General features: G+C 35.5%; 1 protein-coding gene and 1 non-coding gene across 3 annotated transcripts in view; one reads left to right on the top strand and one right to left on the bottom strand.

The window, feature by feature from the left end:
• The window catches only part of LOC106661051 (inositol-trisphosphate 3-kinase B), a 350,651-nt gene that overhangs the window by 184,928 nt on the left and 143,375 nt on the right, over positions 1-22,348 (top strand). Inside the window, exon 2 of one of the 2 annotated variants that reach the window (XM_014384151.2) lies at positions 14,227-14,477. The exons of the other annotated variant lie outside the window; for it this stretch is intronic. Within the exon in view, the coding sequence (XP_014239637.2) occupies positions 14,227-14,477 (251 nt within the window). The remainder of the gene's footprint in view (positions 1-14,226; positions 14,478-22,348) is intronic. 2 annotated transcript variants of the gene reach the window in all.
• Positions 8,856-8,927, bottom strand: Trnad-guc. Its single transcript has one exon. It is a non-coding gene; the product is annotated as a tRNA-Asp (tRNA).

Genomic DNA, 22,348 nt, shown 5'->3' with positions numbered 1-22,348 from the left:
AAATTATTTTTCCAAAAAATTGTGTTCAGGGGTCTGTTAGAGAAAGGAAGCGAATATTGGCTTTATTTGTTGCTGAAAAAATGTTTTAATTTATTTTGCTGATTTATGTTTTACGTTGGTGCCGGCTGTTGGTCTGCGAGTCGGTGAACTCACGCTGAACCGGCATTGGGTCACATATTGGGTCCGTCTTCACACGCGAGTTTGTTGAACTAATCAAACGAGTTTCGGCATTAAGAAACTGATCAAGAATAAGTGATATGAGTTTTTTTTTTTAATTGGTTAATGGTCTTTATTGTGGACACTTCTGCTGTATTTTAAAAGTCAGGTTTGCTCTTTTGATTTGATTAATCGCTTAGTTATATATGTTTCTAGAACCAGAAGATCAGTCATTATGAATAATCGAAGCGATCATGATTTTGCTGTTTAAAATTGCAAAAAAAACACTTGCTAATTTTTATATTAAATGCAATTTCGAGGTCTAACTAGGCTCCTCTTTAGAATACCTAGGGTCAGAATCGACTATTTATTGTATTTAATTATGCTTTGAATTTCGGGAGATGCAAATGTGCTTTCCCGCAAATTGTCACTTTTCTAATTAATCTTTTCTTAATTAATCTAAGGTTTTTGGTTGAGATGAAAAATTAGTGTCACGATCGGGATTCGAACCCAAGACCCTAAATACGCCGCTGCTCGTGACTTCGATCCCCTCGGACACCGGCTCATTTGAACAATTTTTCATTTTTTATCTGAACCAAAAACGTCAGATAAAATAATAATTAATTGGGATAATTAATATGGTCAACTGTGACCACTAAGCAAATATGGATTAATTTTATAATTAAAAAGAAGTAAGTACTTCACTAAAAGTCGCTGAGAATCGAATCCGGATTACACGACATTTGAAAAAATGGCAAAAAGAGGGAAAATTCGAAAGGTTGTAGGTTGAGATGGGGAGTTGCTGACCGAGGGGATCTAAGTCACGATAACTCAAGGGGTTAGAGGAGCGGCGTGTTTAGCCGAAGGTCGTGGGTTCGAACCCCGTTCCTAACAGTACATCTCAACCAAAAAAACTTAAATAAAAAGAACAATTAATTTTAACTATCAATTTATTACCTAGTTTTGCTCATTATAACACTTATTACCTCTTCTGATTTGTGGAGGGCATTAGGTCTCATAGGTATCGAGTAAATAGGTGACCGGACTTCGTCTTGTGAAACAGAATCCCATTCAACAAGAGCAGTTTGAAGCAGTTCAACACTTTTGGGATGCAGTGAACAGTATCTATCGCGTCTCTTTTTCATATCTTATACATGTTCTATAAGATTCATGTCAGGTGTACGTGCTGGCCAATTCCTTGTGGTAATCCCTACATCTTCCAAGTAATGTAAGCTAGAGCTAGATCCAGCTTTTTCATGCGATAACACAAAGTCACTTTTCGTGTCTCAGGCCATGAAGACTATTTGTCGACCTAGCATCACAAGAAAAATCAAACAGGCGACCCCATGTCTCTAACCTCCTCTTGTAAGAAATTTTAGAGCATTACGGCCAATGTATACGATCAAATTGCACGTGGCATTGTTTAAATGAAAAAAGATTTTGGTTTGATTTTAATTTTTATATTTTATCACATTTGCATGCAACATAAAATGCATTAACGTGAGTTTATGTAAGTGAAACAACAACCAGACCATAAAGATTTTGTTTGCAAAATGCTTGTCGCATTGAGACATGGGAGTTAATGCACATCACGTCCCTATCTCAATCTGATCCTAATCCCACAGAATACAATTCTCCCAGCTTTCTCGCTTTAATTCGTCTCTGGGAAAAGTTTGTTTTTAAGGAGTTCAAAGTGTCTGCTTTAAACAAGAAAGCTTAAAATTCCAGTTTCAATCGCACTTTTGGGTTTAATACGGAAAGGACTTCATCTGTTAAATAAAATTTATGATTTGTATGCAAGCTGTTGTATAAATGCGGTCCAAATTGTTGTAGGTCGAATCGTACCAGACAATGCCGATTGTCGGTAGTTACGGCTCGCCCACCACGACGGTGGGAAGTGTTCATCAGTGCAATCACAGCCTTCCAGACCCCTTCCACATTTTCTGTCTCCCCCGTACAACTCTCAACATCTTCCAGCCTTGCCCTAGGTTATTTCGCCGTCCTAACAACCGCCCGTTGGCGCTTTCTCGCCTCCAGACTTGTTATTTTTCCAATGGGCGGTCGACCTGGAAGGGGTCAAAACATGAAGAAGTTTATCGGCTCTTTGATAAGAATCGTCGGCTAGAGTTTGGATCTTATACCATGTAGAAAATACATACAATTCTAAGAGATTATTATTAAATTAGTTTAAAATGCCTGATGAAGATTAGATTGGGATAGCTCTAGCGAGAATAATCATAGAAGCTCGATTAGGAGAACGGCATTCCAAGGCAAATTAAATTCTGCTCCTTCCCCCCGAAGTATGGCTTTGTAATGAAAGAAAATCAAGCAAAGTTTGTCTAATTAAAACGCCTTGACATTTATTTTAGTTCAGAAACCGTACCAGAGAAAGGTTCCCGTAACAAGGGGTCTCCTATCTCGACACAAAGATCATTGAGTGAAGTTAAAAACTTTCGCATGTTCTCATAATTCAATTTTGCTCCCTGGTATTGTTTTGAAAGCAAATCCCAATAAAATATTTCTTCTGTTGTGGAACAAGTGAACAACACAAGTTTCTCCGAACATGAATCTACAAACCTGCTTTTATCTGGTTATTACAAAACTAGATGTTCTGTTCAACGTATCGTCGTGTCAGGAAAGTTTATTCGTAGATTTTTAAAAACTTGTAAGCATTTTTTGATCATGAATCATAAGAAAGTATAACTTTTTTTAAACAAACAAACAAGTAAATAGAGAGAAAACCGAAATGAAAATGGTATAATCAACTGTATTTTATCCGTCTTTGCCACTGTTTTGCCCCTTTCTTTCCTTCCTTCTTTTCTTAACCTAACTCACACTCATTTTATTAACAATCTTACTATAAGAAACAAAAAAGTTGTAAACCAAACTCTACACTTAAAAGAGTTTATAAAGTACCAGACTGGTACAACGATTATTAGACCTCATAGGTGCTAGGTTTGACTTTGCTTTTAGTTACGAAAAACCACAGCCACAGGCTACAGCAAAGTCACAGTTTTTGTTTTTGTTCATGATTGTTCAAAATTATCAGCCTAAAAGTCGATTCTTTTAATAAAATAAAATTTATGTAAGGTATTGGTCGAGATAAAAAAGCAAGTGTCACGAGCGGTACTCGAACCCACGACCTTCGGCTAAATACGCCGCTGCTCTAACACTTGAGCTATCGTGACTTCGATCCACTAGGAGAACAATTTCCCACCTCAACCCACCTCTCGTATTTTCCCTCCCTTTTGCCATTTTTCAAGTGTCGTGTAATCTATTCGATTCTCAGCGACAAATGAATTGAAAGATATTAATTGGTCAAGCGACCACGAAAACGAGTGAATTTAATAAGTAAAATGAAGTTTATCGCCGAAGATCGTGGGTTGAGGACCGCGGTAGCCGAGTGGTTAGCATGAGAGACTCTCACGCCGCGGTAGTGGGTTCGATTCCCACCGTCGCCTCTGGCCCTTTTTTCCCGAAACCCCCAATTTGAACAACAAGAATTCGTCAAGGCTAATATGCAAAGATCATAAGCCCCCCCCCAAAAAAAAATAAAGATCGTGGGTTCGAATCCCGCTCGTGCCATTGACTTTTTATCTCAACTAAAAACCTTAATTAATTGTAATATATTAATTGGTCAAGCGGACCACGAAACTTAGTGAACTTATTTAACAATCATATCGTTAACCTCTATTAACAGTTTTTGAACTGAATAAAAATTTAGAATTAGCCGAAGTACGGTGTGTCTTATAATTACGGATGTATGTATTTATTAGCGAAAATGTTGGTCGAATGAATTTGAATAAAACAAGGCCTCTCGATAATATAATCCATCGACGGAAATTCTTATAATTTGAAAGACAAAGCTGTTTCAACTTCTTTCTAACCATAAATTAATTACTAGTTTGTGTACTAGCTTGTTTTTTCATCATAACTAAAAACCTTGAAAGACAGATTTTGAAAATAGTTTTATTTTACAACCAGTACTCTTTGCAAAATACTACTCTTACTATTGTATATAAAAAAATCAACAACAAAATTAAATATTTAAAAATAACAAGGTGATAATAAATATGCCACATGTTAATAATAAATTGTCATTTGAAAACCCTCACCTCTGACTTTGGGTCTGTCTTTTTTCGGAGTTTCCGTATCTTTTTCGGTAATATTTTCAATGTTACTTTATGGACAAAATTGGTGGAAAGAACATATTTTATAGAAAAAAGTGTTCGTAAGTTATCCTTGTGATAAAACCGAATAATAGTTCACGTCATGTTTTCTTTCCAAAACAACCTAAAAGTGAGCCGTTTAAAAACCCTACCTAGAAAATAAAATAGAAGATTTACAAAAGCGGCCTGTCTTTCTCTTTTCTCTTATTAAATCCAGATCCGTGTTTACAAAATAAGGAATTTTTTAAAAGCTTAACGGATGCGCGTGTTGTTAAAGATATCAGATCGACGAGTCGGAACTCTTGGAAAAGCGTGACACTACTAAACAAAATCTTTCAGGCAATTTTATAACAAAAATGTCTATAATGAAGACATTTGCTATTGATATTTTTCAAAAAAATATAATATATGGAATTCAAATAAAAACTATTATTAGTATTATAATATATTATATTTATTAGTATTAAGGGCTTTGTATATAGAAATATGACCAGATATGAAATTGATGAAAACCTTCCCACTGCACAAACAATGTGTGCGGGTTCTCCTCACGAGCATGAAAATACTGTTGCACTTTGTTATTACCAGGTTTTGCTGAAATTTGACTATTTAAAGAAATCGGATTCAGTAGATAAACAACTGAGAGAAATAGAGACAGACTGAGAGCAAGAAAGAAAGAGAGCGAAAAGTAAGAAATGATTTATTAATGTTTTATTTTTATGTTTTTTTCCGCAACGGCAGAGGTTATTTCAACCCTCGGGGTGCCGGTGTTTTTGAAAAAAAGGCCATTTGTAAGTATGTCAGGTTCGAATGCAGGGCCGCTGGATTCGAACCCGGGACCTTCACCTTACAGTGAAGAGCGGGGTGTCAACGCCTAAACCGTTGCGGCCACCGACGCGCGTGAGGAAGTGATAGAGAAAGAGACAGAGAGAGAGAGAGAGAGAGAGAGAGAGAGAGAGAGAGAGAGAGAGAGAGACAGACAGACAGACAGAGAGAGAGAGAGAGAGAGAGACAGAGACAGAGAGAGAGAGAGAGGGAGAGAAAGAGAGACTGAGAGAGAGACAGACAGACAGATAGACAGAGANGAGGAGAGAGAGTGATAAGTGGATGGACAGATAGAAATAAACGAATGGAGAAGTCGAGAGAGAAGAGACAGTATGAAATAGAAAACTGCCCTGATCTCTCATATTTTAAGTGTACAAATTTAGGAAAATACTTAGAGATAGAATAACATAAAGAGAGAACCAAAAAATAGAGAAGCAGAGAGAGAAGAGCGAGAATAAGAGAAAGAATTTAACTGAACTTGTAGAGAGAGAGAGAGAGAGAGAGAGAGAGAGAGAGAGTGTGTGAAGAGAAAAATAGAGAAGAAAGTGAGCGGATGTATACATAAAGAGAATTTATGTGTATGCTAATTATATGTATTCCTTATTGACAATTATTAAAATTCAGTAAACGTGCGAAATAATTTCAACTCATATCAAAATATTACTTTGTCATCATTATTATTTCTACCAAGATATGCGATAAAGCAATAAAACAAATCTAACATTTGCTTACAGTAAACAATGAGTAAAAGAGAAAAAGGATTAAACAATTTATCTTAAATGTCAAAAATTATCATCTAATCGAGTTTGTTAACAATGAAAAGGAAAATAGGATTAAATAATTTATCTTCAGTGTCAACTATTATTTATCATCTAATCGAATTTGTTTCGTGATTAATGAAAAATGGCAAAGAAAAGTTAAAAATGTTTTCGCGCTCTTGTAAAATATGTGAATACTAAACGAAACGTGCTATTTTTATGAAACCAAGCTCATTTGTCTGTAACAATGATGTCCATGTGTAACAGCAAAATATGAATAAATATGTAGTATTTTGAATGGTATCTTACGAATTTATGCCTAGTCACGAGTAAAAGCTAAACCTATGAAAATCGTCCACTTTGTTGTTAGCTGCAAAACCGAGACGCCTGTTTACATTACCAGTAGGTTTGCTTCCGAGTTCGTAAATAGGTCAAAAGACCTTTAGTATTCTCGATACAATACAACAGAAATAACACGGGAAACCTGTGTATCAACAAATCAGCTTAACCATAAACAGACGATCCACCCACAAACACACAATTAAGTGTGCGTTTATTTACTTTCCCAAACCTAAATTATGGACACCAACTCATTTACAATCATTATCATATGAGTCACCTGAGTTATGAGCTTAACGAGATAATTACCTTATTGACATACGCGTGGGAAAAATTTAGAAATATTAAGTGATTATGCAAAACAGTCGCCTTTTGGGAAGAGCTTTAATCGTTGAATGATTTTTCCTTTTAACCCATTCAGTAGTAAAGCTATATATGATTGAATAATACATATAATTTAATCCTCAGGTTATTTTTTCTCTTATTGTTAGTTTAAAGGCCATATAGGTTTTTGGTGTTTTAAAAGAAAAAAAACTTCAATGTTTAAAAATTACCTAGATCTAAAAATACCCATTTATTTCAAATTATATGTATTGTTATCATTATATTAATTACAACATAATTATTTTAATGTAAACCAAAGTCAACGAGATCAGAAATTTACGAGTTTTAGTAAAAATTATTTAATTATGAAAGTTTCAAAAAAAAAATTTTCAAAACACCGGAAAATAATTTAGTGAGAGATTAAAATTTTAAATAACTTAATCCATATTTGCTTAGTGGTCATAATTGACCATATTAGTTATTCTTTGAATATAAGGTCTTGGTCGAAATGAAAAAATCCAGTGTCACGAGCGGGATTCGAACCCACGACCTTCGGCTAAATACGCCGCTGCCCAAATCACTTGAGCCATTTAGGTTTAGATGGGGTGTTGCTGCCCAATTTAATAAGTTAAATGAAGTATATCTTCACTAAAGCTCTCCGCGGCCATTTCATTGGTCGCCGAGAATCAAATAGATTACACGACATTTGAAAAATGGCAAAAAGGAGGGAAAATTCAAAAGGTAGGGTTGAGATGGGAAGTTGGTGTCCGAGTGGGTCGAAGTCACGGTAGCACAAGTGGTTAGAGAAGCGGCGTATTGAGCGTAAGGTCGTGGGTTCGAGTATCGCTCGAGACTAAATTTTTCATTTCAGCCAAGATACATACAAAGAATCATTATGTAATTGAAAGAATTAATTAATATATTGTCTTGATGAACTGACCCATTTGGACGAGAATTACATTCCAAAACTGTCCGTTGAATAATCAGCATATTTGGCCGGCGGGTTATGGTGATTGTTTGGTGGTGTACTGCAAGGGTTGGTCACTATAATTTCTTGCATTTTGGCGATACTATCACATCAGAGAAATATTGCCAAGAAATTGAAGAAATGCACGGGACATTGTAACGTCTTTTTCTAACATTGGTGCACCGTAAGGGCCGATTCTTCTTCACGATAACGCCAAGTCACATGTCGCACTACAAACCCTGCGTAAACTTAAGGACTTAGGAATTGAAACCGCACCCTCTATATTCTCCCGACGTCTCATCTTCAGACTAGCACATTTTTAGCCATTTTGATCACTTCTTGAGGGATAAAATTTTTAGTAAAGCCGAAAACGCCTTCTAAGACCTTACTGTGAGTCGAAATCAAGAATTTTATATCAGCGGAATAAAAGTGCTTATTACATGTTGGTAAATATGTATAGATTTTTATGGAAAATAATTCGAATAAATTTTCTTTCATTTTATAAATAGTTTTGTCTGTCTTGTCAAAAACTGCATTACTTTTGCTCCCTACGGAGAAGAACTGTGGGGTACTGCCAAACCATCCAATATCCAGCGCATCCAGTCCTTCCAATCGAAAGTCCTTGTAAAAATTGTAAAGCACTTTATAGTGACAATAACCTCAATATCCACAAAGACCTCAACATTCCTTTTGTCAACGAACTGATCCGGTCCAGATGTTTTCATCTTTACTCATGGGTGTTGCGACCCCAGGTAAACACCCCCTCAAAGAGAACACCAAGAAGATTTTCATGCATGGGCTTGTCATATCCCTTGGTTAGCGAGGTGGTGCAATGCTAACCAAGTTCAGAAGTGCCCTAAAAGGGCACATCCATACATGTACCTTCAAAAAGGTAGTTTTGTGGTTTGCTCTATCTCCGGCTCCGGTTGGTCGGTGCCTTCCATCTAAGATACTATTTGTTTACAAACCACGAGTCCAACCTCAATTAGTAGAGCCGCTTGGATGTTCTACTCCCGTGGTTCAGTATTATTTTTATGGTAGACTGATCGCCCACCCGGGAGTTCACACGAACCCCGTACTGATTCACCCGTTGCCTGAGGGGTGCGGGTTTAGTATCCCAGGAAGCCTCTTCCAAAGCAGAGGGGGGAAGGGAAGGAAAAGGAAAGATATAAGGAAGGATAGGAATGTTGTTTCCATCATTGGTTACCCCTAGTCCCCAGGGTTGATGGTCGGACTTTGCCTGGGCCCACAAGGAAGGGGTCCCTGTGGTGTTGTCACGAGCGGGAACTGATCCGGTCCAGATGTCCCCATGCCAACCTCCCCTGTGGGGAATCGAACCCCGGTCTCCCGCGTGACAGGCTGGGATACTGACCACTATACTACCGAGGATTGGTTCTGATCCGGTCCAGATTCCAAACCTTCCACAGCAACCTTTCAAACCATCCTAACCATACTGCTCGAGCCCTCTCCACTCATTCCCATCCTGACTGACGTCGCCCCAACCGACGGTGGCCTCGGGACCTCCTTGGCACCTTGAGCACACTCATTGCTGCCAGCAACGGATGGCTTCTCAAAGCATGTGTTCTACTGGTGCAGTCCTGGCATTAGTGCTAGTGTTGTGTTGTGTGATACATAAGGTCATATATAGGTAAAAATAAATTTAAACTTAAAAAAAATTGCACCAGCCCAATAAAATGTAGACGACGAGGTATAAATGGGGGCTGAGGCCGTCGGCAGGTATACTGCTGGCCTGACGGGAACTTCTTGCGTTTCTGTTCTTCGCCGTAAACATATTTATTTTCAAGGCAGATTATGACCCTTAGTGGTTGCTTGCTTCAATATGAATATTTTCTATGTTTGTATGTCAAATTGGGCGATTATTAAACCGTGAGCAGCATGCCCAATTAAATTACCTTTTTTTAATTACACCTGTTTTGTTTATGGTTTGATGTGGGCTACTGAGTGTGAGGTTCGCTTGTTAATTCTGCAACAACGCCCGTATTGAAGCCCACATCCCAACAATGATTAGACTTATTGTTAGTCGTAACTCGTGAAAAACGAGGAATGTTTAAATTACAACCTACCACATCATAGCCGAACGGTTTCAAACATCATGTAAATCGTTAACACCATCTTATCTCAAAATGGCGAATCGAAACTAACCGTAATTGGTAGCAGAGCGTGGTTGATTAAATTAATTAAATAGTAATAAAATATTTTAAAAAAATTAATTTTAAAAAAATAGTTCAACTAATATGTGTGACTCGGAAGAAAGTAGTCGAACTAATGTAAGGGGAGAACCTGATGTTGAGGATAAAATAGGAAGTTTACCTTTCCATTCGAATGAATACATCGAAATTAGGTTATCCCATGTATGTTCGAAGGAGTTCAAATCTGAAGGCCAGGCTAAGACCCTGATGTCATGTTGTTGAAGGTACTTTTGTACTATGCGAGCTACATGTGAACGAGCATTATCGTGCATTAGAATAGGATTGTCGCTGATTTCATCGAGGATAGACAAGGCATGATGTTCCAAAATTTAATCCATATATCGAGTGTCGTCAAAGACCCTCCACGAACAACAACCAACTCTGTGCGTCTCTCCATTAAAATTCCCGCCCTCATCACCAAGCTATGTTGAAAAGGTGGAATCTGGGGAAAATTAAAGGCTTTGTGCCTTTCATTTCGCCTTGTCCACACTCTTCTGCCCATCTGGAGATCGTAGAGCAAATCTACACTCATCTGTAAAACGTACAGCAGACCAATCGTCCAAAGACCAATGGATGTGTTCTCGAGCAAATGCGAGCCGTGCAACACAGAGTTCTATGTGTCCTGGTCAATTCTGGTCCTCTTACGGTGCGAAAAGACATCAGACCATACTGATTTAATCTTCTTCGAGCAGTGCGTTCAGAAATTTGGACGCCTCGAACTTCCTTAGCTGATGAATCGCTTGAACAACAGTAAGGTGCCGGTTTCGGAAAATTCTCAAAGTCAAAAAACGGTCATCCTGTGGTTCTGTTACCCTAGAGCGTCCAGAAACTATTAACCATAAATTAACTATGGTAAGACCCACTTTCTCGACAACGTCTTACGGCGTCTCGCAGAGTTTCGTAAGGGACTCCGATGGCAATAGCCGCATACCCGATGGAACGTCCATCATCAATAATTACCACACCATGCGCAACATCCTCAGATCGAAACCGAGAAATAAAATACGTCCGCGGATATGACAGACCAATATCATCGTTGTAGGAATCTGAATCAAGTGGTTGCGAAAAATCAAATTTTATTAAAAAGAGAAGATCCTCTGGTAATTACGTAAATATTGGGTTGTCCGGAAAATAATGCAGGATTTTGGTATTAAACAAAAAAAAAAGAAACTAGTTACTTTAAAGCAATGTTCTTTAATCAAAATANCATACAAATGAGTAATCCTGTAAACGTAAACAGAATATTTTATATAGATTTTTTTTAATGAAAACTTAAAATCCTGCATTATTTTCCGGACAACCCGATAGCATCAATGACGTTTCAAGCCAAACCAGAAAGAACCCAGACATTTTGAACCGCGATATAAAAGTAATTATGGCAGACATTTTTACAATAGGCTATGGCGACTTTTACCAACAAGAATATGACAGAGGACGCAATGGTTTGCGAATATGAACACTTTGGATGAAGAAATAGAGTACATGTGTAAGAGATAATTGCCATAAGAGACATGCTGATTTTTGAATGTATAAAAATAAAAGTCATATTTTTCACTGCACTTAATTAATTCACTTATTAATCCCTTCAGGATATTAATAAATTCCACAACCGTAGAGAAAAACAAAAATATAAATAAATTTATTGAAGGCTTCGGAGTATACACCAGGTTGAGTGGCTGCGCGGTGTCCCGCCTTGATCGTCCCGAGGGTCGCATGTAGCTAGCTAAAATGCACCCTATACTTTAGTCAAAGGAAAATGTACATTTAAACCAGACCTGGCTACCTCGAGGACTCCATCCGAATCCAGCGTGAGGAGATATCGCACCCCCACAAGAAAAGTGACACAATGGACAAAATAAAATTTTACAGGAGAGACTTATGTATTAAGAACATGCCATTACGGTTGTTGGCAATAAAAACTGTCCGGATCCATCAATTTGGTCTTGGTTTCTCTAAGTCGTAAACGAAAACACAAAACTTTAAAAATCCAGCTGTACTACCCCTAAAAAACTACCCAACTTTGGATTGTGCCACTTTTCTTGTGGGGTGTGCGATATGTTGGAAACAACGGCAGCTTTTTTTTTTGTGTGTGTGTGTGTACCATTTTTTTCAACTAGTATTATGGAACTAATTTCTCTTCGAAATTCGTTTTATTTTATAATCAATCATTAAAAAACACCCAATTTTTATCGGTCGTTTCCGCCAGGTGAAAACCGGCATATAACTCGTGTTGGCTTTCTCGATAATTGGGTCGGGAACTGAAAAAAATTCAAGATAACATTTCTCTTTGTATTTTATTTTCCGAACGCCGAGAGAAGATCCTGCTTAAGAATGTGCTCCTGCTTGGAATAGTCAAAAGGAAAGCCATAAACTTCTTCAGATTGGTTGACCAAAGAATACCGCGCGAATACCACGATTGAAGGCATCGTTAAGTAAGATACCAGATTAGAATATGTGATAAATTTTAACAAAATAATCTTTAATCACATAATGAATCAATAATCTGTTCAATAATTGATCTGTTAGAGCAGCATAGTTTTTTTTCATTTTATTCGTATTTAGTATTTCAGATAGAAATCAATACAAATTATTCTCACTCCGTTTTCATCCAATGGGTTCATGATGATAATGGATTCCAGAAAGTGGCGGTTTTTGTTCTCCTATCTCTGCAGACTTCTGACTTATTGTACTTTACTAGTTCTTGGACTATCTTGGTCCTGAACCCTGCTGGGCTTAGCATCCTGCCACAAAAGAGGTTACATCTTAAAATGGATCCTTACTGAGTCCAAAACCTGGTGGCACGCAAAGAGAAAAATAATAATATAAACATAACATAAACGAACACCACAAAACTAGTGAATATAATCATAGCATGACCATCCGCAAAACTTACAAAATAATTACTGGAAGGCAACTACAACTGAACCTGGATTCTGGTTGGACTCCTGACAGGGCACTGCCACTTAAGAAAGCACGTGCACTGGATAGGAGTAAAGACAGTAAAATCAAAGATCAAGATTTTCAAGATACTGCCAGGAAGAGGAGGAGACTGCAGAAGAACACATTCTGTGTTTCTGTGAAGTGCTATGTAGATTTAGGTTCTTGCTACTAAGACAAGAAAAACCGCAAGCAAGATCCTACACTAAAGTGCCGCTGGCAAAGCTATGGAGGCTGATTAAGAACCTGAAGCTGGCCAGTGAGTTATAAAAAACAGGGGAGCACAGATCTATTTAGGTTGACGTGCAGGTCTTGTAGCTGCCTCTTTTATCCTTATCCCTATCCTTATCCTTAGTTCAGTGCAATCGAGTTAATCCTTCTCCTAAGGAGTATTGACTACAATTTCTTTCCGTAAGTTTTCTCTGTATCCCAGGGTATCTACACTGAGATGATATGTGCGACTGTTTCTTCCTCCTCGTTGCATAACCCAAAAATGGGTTATGTTTAACATACCCATGTTTTGCAGATGTTTTTTCAGATGCCAATGAATGGTAAAAAGGCAATGGCCTGTGTTTAGCCTTCTCTAATTATAGCAGTGAATTTGCCGGTCTTGGTTAGCATAACCTGACCGTATCTAGTACCTCTAGAGTTTATCCACTCTTGTCTTTTTGGATCCACTTTGTGATAGAATATTGTTTTTGTTGTCACAACAATATGTTCAGAGTATATATCTTTATTAATATCTTGCACATCCTCCTCTGGCCAGTGTGTCTGCTTTTTCATTCCCAAAATTCCCTCATGTCCTGATACCCAACATATTATCAGATTGTTGTGTTTCCTCAGATTTTGGAGATTTTGTATGCATTCACTGACTAATTGTGATGTGATTTTTTTTACGTTTTTGCTGTGGTCTATCCTATGATATTAGGATTTTTTTTTGTCAATGTAACTCTTTCAAGATTTTCCAATATACAAGTGTTTTGCGTATGTAGCATATATTTCAATTTGAAAGATTGAGGTGTCCATCCCTAATGAGTTTAGGACTTTAGGACGATATATACTATAGGATCATCATCGCAGATCTCCAAAAAAAAAAAAAAAAAAAAAAAAAAAAAAAAAAAAAAAAAAAAAAAAAAAAATCTGAAGATCTGAAAAAAAAGATCTGAAACGGCTAAACCACAATCACTATGAAGAACAACACTCCCACAGACACCATGAAGAAATCTAACAACATTTTAAAATTTTAAAAAAGTGAAAAGTGGTTGTAGAATAGAAAGCATTAATCATTTTAATAAAACAAATTGAAACATTCAATTAAAAACGAAACAAAATAGATTGGCAAAAAGACAATTGAAGTATGACAGACTCAAAATTTTTAGCCAGTATGTTCCTGGTGTTTTAGTTCCCTTAATTTTCCTACTTTAACAAGCATTAATATTTCCAAATTATGAAAAAAGTTATGAGTGTGGATTTTAATTTTTGGGTTCTCTTTCATAGACTGTATAGACATAAAGGGTTATTAAAATACTTTATTGGACAAGGTGGAGGAATCACCGGCATGGATCGGGCTGGGGGCGGGAGCCCAGTGGCGAGGTCGCTCATGGAGAGCCTTCTCATCGCCAAGATGGAGAGGGCCGGGATCTGCCCTGCTCCCCTCCTCAGAATGGACTCGACGGATTCGGCTTCCAGTTTCGCCTCCAGTTCCAGCATCGGCTCGGAGCTGTGCCACTGTGATGACTGCCTGCTTGGTATAGCGGATCTTCACATCTCGAATCAGGATACAAAGAAAAAGGTACTTCAATCCTTTCACTGTCTATACTTGGTTCTTGGGTCGTTGCAAAGTTTTAACCATGAAGTTTTTTCATAGAAAGCTAAAAATTAGTGGTCTACATATGAGAAAACATTAATATCAGAGTTTGCACCTAAAGCATCCTTCTATGAGGTTTTTATTTATTTACCCATTCTCCTAATTTTCAAATGTTATCTTTTTAAGTAATTAAATCTAGCCAAAGAAGAGTTAAAATTTTGTACAATAACAATTTCATTCATCTAGTAAGCTGATCGTCAACAACTAATTGACATATCCTTTAACCACATATTGGTTATGTGGATTACCTTATTTTGAGGTTAAATTTGTGATGGTGTCCATTATATAACTTGATGGATGATCTTGCTGGCACATCCTCAAAGCTAATGACAAATCCATATGGGTTTTGATCACCTGTTGTTTTAGAATAAACCTATCTAAGGCGACACTTTCAAAAATGTTATGTTCTTCCTAGGTTTTTCTTGTTTTTTGAGTGTTTTGTACATGTAAAAAATGTCAAGATACATAGTTTTGTTACACCTAGTTGTAAAGATAACTATTTAGCATTTGGTTATTTATACTTCTATAGTACAGAGGCTTATGGTCTTACAATTTTAAAATAAAATTTCAACATGTGTGTGATATAAAGATATTTCTTCATGGATATACCAATTTTTATCCAGAATAACAATATTTAGGAAAATTTAAAAGTGAGCATGGATCATAATAAATTAAAGAACCAATATTTTACTACTACAGTAAAAACTGAGGAAATTTAGTATTTTCTAAAATCATTTTTATGAAAAACATAATATGATAAAATTATATGAATTTTTTTCCCGTCATTTTTTATATTTTTCATCTGGATTATGACAAATTATTAAACTTTTCCAATGTTTTGAACATTTTTTTCCAAAACATTGAAAAATATTAAAGTTTTATAATTTGATATGAGAAATGATGGTTGATAAAAATGTGTGGTGATTAGTGACCGTTTATCGATAATTATTCAGAAATCGTGAGATGTAGTCTGGTGTGATGTAGGTTTGAGAAAAACATTTTCTTTATCGTGCCAACGTTTTGATCTTTATTGAGATCATCTTCAGTGCCTGGGCTTTACAAACATTGTTTAAATTTAACAAATACATGAACGATGTGGAAAAAAGTGAATTTATACAATGCAAACTATATTTTTTATATTCAATCAAAGTATTTCTATTCACTCAAAGTGTTTGTCTTCTGTGTAATTGTGCCATTCTTGCATGTCGTGTTGAGAGTGCCAGTGAGATTTTGCTGTTTTATGTTTATATACCTGCCTTTAATGTAAACAATGTTTGTAAATCCCAGGCCCTGAAGATGATCTTAATAAAGATCGAAATGTTGGCACGATAAAGAAAATGTTTTTCTGAAGCCTACATCACACCAGACCGCACCTCACAATTTCTGAATAATTGTTGATAGAACAAAACAGTTTTTACTTGCTATGAGAAATTTAGTTATCACTATAAACCAAACATAATCTATTTTGAAATGCATAAACTTAGGAAAATAAATAAATACAAATGGTTACATAAATGGGTTTGAACTGATGTAGTTCTTTTCCTCAACAGATGGCTCTGCCAGTATGTTCCAGTTTTGGAACCCTGCAAGATTTTTTTTACTTTACACCATGAAAAAAAAGAACAGATACATTGCATAAACTGTTTAATTTTTAACTCTTTATTCTTATTTAATAAATAGTTTAGAATTTTTCTTCTATAAAAACATTTTTTGTTTAAGTTATGCATATTTAATTATGTTGCAGATATCTCCTCGAAGGATTTTTTTAAGATATTATTAACAAATTAATTATTAACATCTTAATATTTACCTACATTATTAAAATGCACGATTGATTAAATTTAATACATTACACAACGTCAAAGAGCAAAACTGATCAAGCATTTCATTTGACTGAGTTATGAGACAAATCTTTGTGATAGTGAGATTTTAGATTAAAATTTTCCAATTTTTTTCCCCCCAAATGTTATTTATAACAAAAAAATTCTTTTAAAAAATATACATGTGGTGTTTAGTAAGCGTTAGTTAATGTTTATTTGGAAATTGTGAGATGCAGTCTTGTGAGACATAGGTTTCGAAAAACATTTTCTTTATCGTGCCACGTTTCAATCTTTATTGAGATCATCTTCAGGGCCTAGGATTTGTAAACATTGTTTGCATTATACAATAACATGTAAGATGTTAAAAAATTAATTTATACAATGATAGAAGTTTTAGACTGCTTCTTATGTGAGTATAAATACTTTAATAGAGTCTAAAATTTCTATCACTGTATAAATTTATTTTTTCACATACTTCTTATTTGAGTACAAATACTTTGATTGAGTCTAAAATTTCTATCACTGTTTAAATTTATTTTTTTCTCATCCTGTATGTATTTGTATAGTTTAAACAATGTTTATAAATCCCAGCCGTGAAGATGTTTTAAATAAAGATCGAAACATTGGCACGATAAAGAAAATGTTTTTTTCAACCTACGCCACACCAGACCACATCTCACGATCTCCAAATAATAATTAAAAAATATATTTCGATCGCTTTATAAAAACGTTTTGTTTCGATAAAAAACCTGATTCAGCCAAATAAAATGTCATTTATTCGCCACATTTCATTTTATTTTTTTAATATTCAAAATCAGAAATAATGCCAATTTAAAAGAAAACATACATGTAGTCTTTGGAAGTCCTACATGGAAACGGTCCACTATTTTGTAGCAGCATTTTGGACTACCCTCTAAATTATTAATAGATGTATGTATAGTTCATAAATCAGTTTTAAATAAAATTAATTAATTAAATTAAGTAAAATTAACTAAAATTAAATCAAGAATCAACATTCCAAGATATTTATCATTCTTTGCCCATGGTATTGGCGAGTTATTTATTTTGACAATGTGTGGTATTTTATTGTTTTTAATAATATCCTTACAAATAGTGTTGAGGCCTTGACTTATTTTTTCAAGTTTCTCAGCAAATTATGGTATCAGTATGCATGTTTGCATGCTGAAAGAGTGGTAGTCAAAAGCAGTTTTACAGTTTCAATCTGTTCAACATATAATCCCAGGTCTCCCTTCTTGCTGGTCGGCCACAATTTCTAGACCTTTTCGATTTTTTATTGTTTATTTTTAAGTTCCAGAAAGCACTATTGCGCAACAGATTTATCTGGTTTTTTTTTGCTAAATTGTGGGGTTTTGTTGCCAATACACCCAATCTTCAGCATATGCGTGAATCAACACTTTATGGCTGCTCACCACAATTACTCCATTTTCCAAATCATTAATAAATAGGAAGAGTTCTTGGAAAATGGAGGAATTGTAGCATTAACTAATTATGAACTATTACTTTTCAATTGAGCGAGTACTTTTCTAAAAACTACTTTTAAGCACATAATGAAAAATTCCAGTATATTAAAATTAATTAAAAAGGGAAACTAAAATGGAACTAAAATACTCCTGCAATAGGAAGTTTGCAATATTTTTACATTTTATTATGTACCCCATCCAGTCCTGCACCTTTATTTACCATTAGAGATGTTAGCATCTTTAATACTTCTTAAAGAGTAACAATTATTGTAGATAAATTTATACAAGTGTAAGAGGGTTGATATTCATAAACGTAAGGCGTTGACAACTTTAATGAATAAACGCAAGAGAAATGATGGGCAAGAGATTGAAAATTGAAAGCATTTGACTAGTATAAATAAGAAGCATATGATTAGTATAAATAAGAAGGATATGATTAACATAAATAAGAAGCATATGACTAGCATAAATAAGAAGCTATGACTGCTATAAATAAGAAGAATTTGACTATTATAAATAAGAAGCTGTGACTAGAATAAATAAGAAGCATGTGACTAATAGAAAAAGAAGCATGTGACTAATAGAAAAAGAAGCACATGACAAGCATAAATAAGAAGCTATGACTGCTATAAATAAGAAGAATTTGACTATTATAAATAAGAAGCTGTGACTAGCATAAATAAGAAGCATGTGACTAATAGAAAAAAAATCATATGACTAGCATAAATAAGAAGCATATGACTACCATAAATAAGAAGCTAGGACTACCATAAATAAGAAGGATGTGACTAGCATAAATAAGAAGCTATGACTACCATAAATAAGAAGGATGTGACTAGTATAAATGAGAACCATATGACTACCATAAATAAAAAGCATGTGACTAGCATAAATAAGAAGCATATGACTACTACAAATAAGAAGCCATGACTAGGATAAATAAGAAGCATGTGACTAATAGAAAAAGAAGCATATGACTACTATAAATAAGAAGCATATGACTAGTATAAATAAGAAAAATGAGTAGTATAAATAAGAATTATTTTTTAAGGAATGTAATTAACTATTTTATCAGAATATAATGAAGAAATATCAATGGTTTTTGGCCTGAGAAATTTCCCATTCAAAACAAAATTCCTACGGGTTTGGTGGGGAGGGAAGAGAAATAAATGTGAATGTGGGACAAGAGCTCTGTGCAACGCCTGAGCTCCTGTTTCTGCCGAGACTGGAGAAATAATCGTGATGACAATACTAGTTCCCACATACCTCACGTGGCCCAAGCGTCGGATTCGCCCAGTTTTCAACGATTCGCCGGTAGTCGTCGGAAGGATTTGGGCGATTTTTCAAATTTTTACCCCTAGGTCTCTCAGTGGTAGTTCGATGAAAATTCAATTAACACGATTGGGCAAGTGAAGAAAGTTTTTTCAAAATTATCACCTCGCAATTTTTTACAGCGAAGCTACCGGCGAAAGTTCAGTCGATTTATGTCAAACAGTTTTTCAAATTACTAGTTTTTTTCTTCATAACGATATTTAGTATTATGATCTTGAAGTAATTTGTCTTAAACCCGTAAGAACAAATAGCATAAAACCTTCGTAAGTATTGCACATTAAAATTATTGATATTTGCAATAATCAATGTATCCCCGAAGACAAATCGTATTTTGCTGGTTTTTCAAACTGCATATATTTTTATGTTTATATTAACTACAATATACAGTCAGGCAAAAATTCCACTTGTAATATAATTTGATTTGTATATATTTTTACATATTTTATATATACATACAAAAGTTTCACGTTTCCTAACGTTTACTTATTGAATTCATTGATATGAATGTTAAAACAGTAAAAAAGATGCTGATAGTTAACATTTAAACAAAGTCCTGTCACAGTTAGCAAAATATTGTGGTTTAAAGGACCTTCCTTATCGCCTTATTCATCAAACCTCGCACCGACCGACTTACTAAGGATATAAGAAGTCTTTTCAGAGGATCTTCTGAAGATCCTCTGAAAAGACTTCTTGTATCCAGCAGGTCGATAATCTAGTTCATCGTTACTAAGGATATGTTAAGAGCCATAGTTTTGCTTTTAATAACGCGAATTACCTCCTCTGAACCCACGGAGAGTGTTATTTATTTCTCCTAGGCATCGAGAAATGAGTGATCGATTTCTTCTTGTAAAACAGAATCCCATTCTTCAACAAAAGCGGTTTTGTAGCTGTTTTACACTTGCTCGAGAAGGCGAACGATGTCTAATCAGTCTCTTTATCTCTTCTCATAAGTTTTCTATAAGATTCATGTTCTGTGGACGTTCTGGCCAATTCGTTGTGGTAATACCTACATCCTCCACGTAATGACAACTAGAGCTACATATGGATATCATGGGTTAACATAATGTCGGCCCGAATAAATGAAGCGAATGGGACCACCGTTTCCAGAAGAACTTTTTTAAAGCACCTTAGTATAGTCAAAGATCCATTCTGTATGAGAATCACAGGGGGGGGGATGGACGGTGATTCTATCCCATACCATAATTGACAGTCTTTGAAAAGACTGTGATTGTGGCACATGAAGCAAAGCATTTTCTACGTCTGGTACATACAGTGTCTGTCATAAACCAAACCGGCACCCATCTGTTAAGAGAACAGCACACATTGTTCATGTGCCCAAGCGAGATGCTGATTTGTGAATGCCTCTACAGTAGACGAGGACCTGATGCGGGACATAGAATAGGTTATTCTCACGGTGCCTTCTGATGCCCGTTCTAGAGCTCATCCCATAAGTTCCATTCCCATTCCCCACAGGTTGGAATTGACTACCTATCAAGGAAGCCGTGGAATGACGGTTCCCTATTGCGGTAAGAGCACTAAAACGATTGACCATTACCTCCTCTTGGATCCAGACTTCCGGTCACTCTAAACCGCTTTAGGCCATCGTGGATTGGTTGATCTAGGACTTGGGCTCTATAACGGACTCCATATCGTTGGCCAAGCCCGGGCGAAATCTCGCGACTTCGAACCACGCTTTTTAAAAAAAAAATATTTTTATTCAAATGATAAACAACACGTTAATAATGTATGAATAATAAGTGTTCAGACTACCTGATTATTAACAAAAATTAATATAGAAAATAATGGCAATTAATACACTTTGTAACTAGAACTATCGTTTTAAAATGTTGACTTGACATACTCACCCCAGCTTGACTATTTCTAATAATGACTAATGAGTATATAGGTTTAAATCTTTTATGTTCTGGGACCAAACGCAATTTCCTGACCTCAGAACTAAAGCGCAAAAAAGCTAAATATACATCTCGAAAAACATTGATAACCCTGACATGTAAATATCCAAACGTGCCCTTTGCAGTCCGCAAGGTTGCACGTTACATACGTCTTTAAACTTTTTCCTAGTTGCAATTGTTTACATCCAAATACAATGTGTACGACTTATCTTTGTTAAACGCGCATCGGCATTGTCTTTTTTAAGATAACTAAATACCCTCGTTTTATCTCGTGTGCCCTATCCGCAGCCTTGTCAATGTTAACGTTTCCTTCCTCAACCGACGAAGGTCTGGAACAGATGCCCTAAATGATTTTCATATCTTTTTCTTATATATCTATATCTGTGAAATATCGTTTAAAAACAAGTTTTGATAAAAATGAAATTTTAATTTTAAAAAAGACATTTAGTCCTTTTCCGGAATAAATAGGTTTACGCAAGTTTTCTCGTGTAAAATTATATTTTTTGTTAAGTCTTTTATCAAGTAGGAATGCTTATTGAAAATTTATGATTTGGGAATAGAACATTTACATAAAGCAAAAGCAAAAGTTTGCATGTAAGTATTTTTTTATTGTGAGAGTAGGTTTTACATGAAAAAATCCGAAATTAGCCATTCATTCAAAAAGTAAATTTTACGTGAACTTTTGTTCAACATTGTGTTTTCATATAGAAATTTGTGTTCAAACATGTTCTAATACACCGAATTTTCATATTCAATATACCATCAAAGGCCAATCAAATTGGCCAATACCCAAGACGTACTATGTCTGTTATATTAATAAAAAAACTGCTTCCGCTGGTTTTTTTTGGTTTTTTTGTTTGTGTGGTGTGTTTGTGTGTGTAAATAATATTTTAAATAGGTTATATTTAGTGGTCTATTGACCAAATTACTTCTTTCAATTAATTAATCTTTTATACAAAGTTTTTGGTTGAAATGAAAAAGCTAGTGCCACGAGCGGGATTCGAACCCACGACTCTTGGTCTAAATACGCCGCTGCTCCACCACTTAAGCTAAGCTATCTTCGATCTACTCGGACACCAACTTGCCATCCCAACCTCACCTTTTGAATTTTCCCTAAATGGAAAAAAAGGAGGGAAAATTCGAAAGGTTATAAGTTGGGATGGGGAATTCAAAAATTCAAAAGGTGGGTTTGAGGTGGGAAGTTTGTGTCCGAGCGGATCGAAGTCACGATAGATCAAGTGGTAGAGCAG

Source organism: Cimex lectularius, unplaced genomic scaffold (assembly GCF_000648675.2).
Source record: "Cimex lectularius strain Harlan isolate CLEC.00 unplaced genomic scaffold, Clec_2.1 scaffold47, whole genome shotgun sequence".
NCBI classification, from domain to species: Eukaryota; Metazoa; Arthropoda; class Insecta; order Hemiptera; family Cimicidae; genus Cimex; species Cimex lectularius.
Note: the sequence above shows the minus strand (reverse complement) of the source record. Positions and strands in the feature narration are given on the sequence as shown.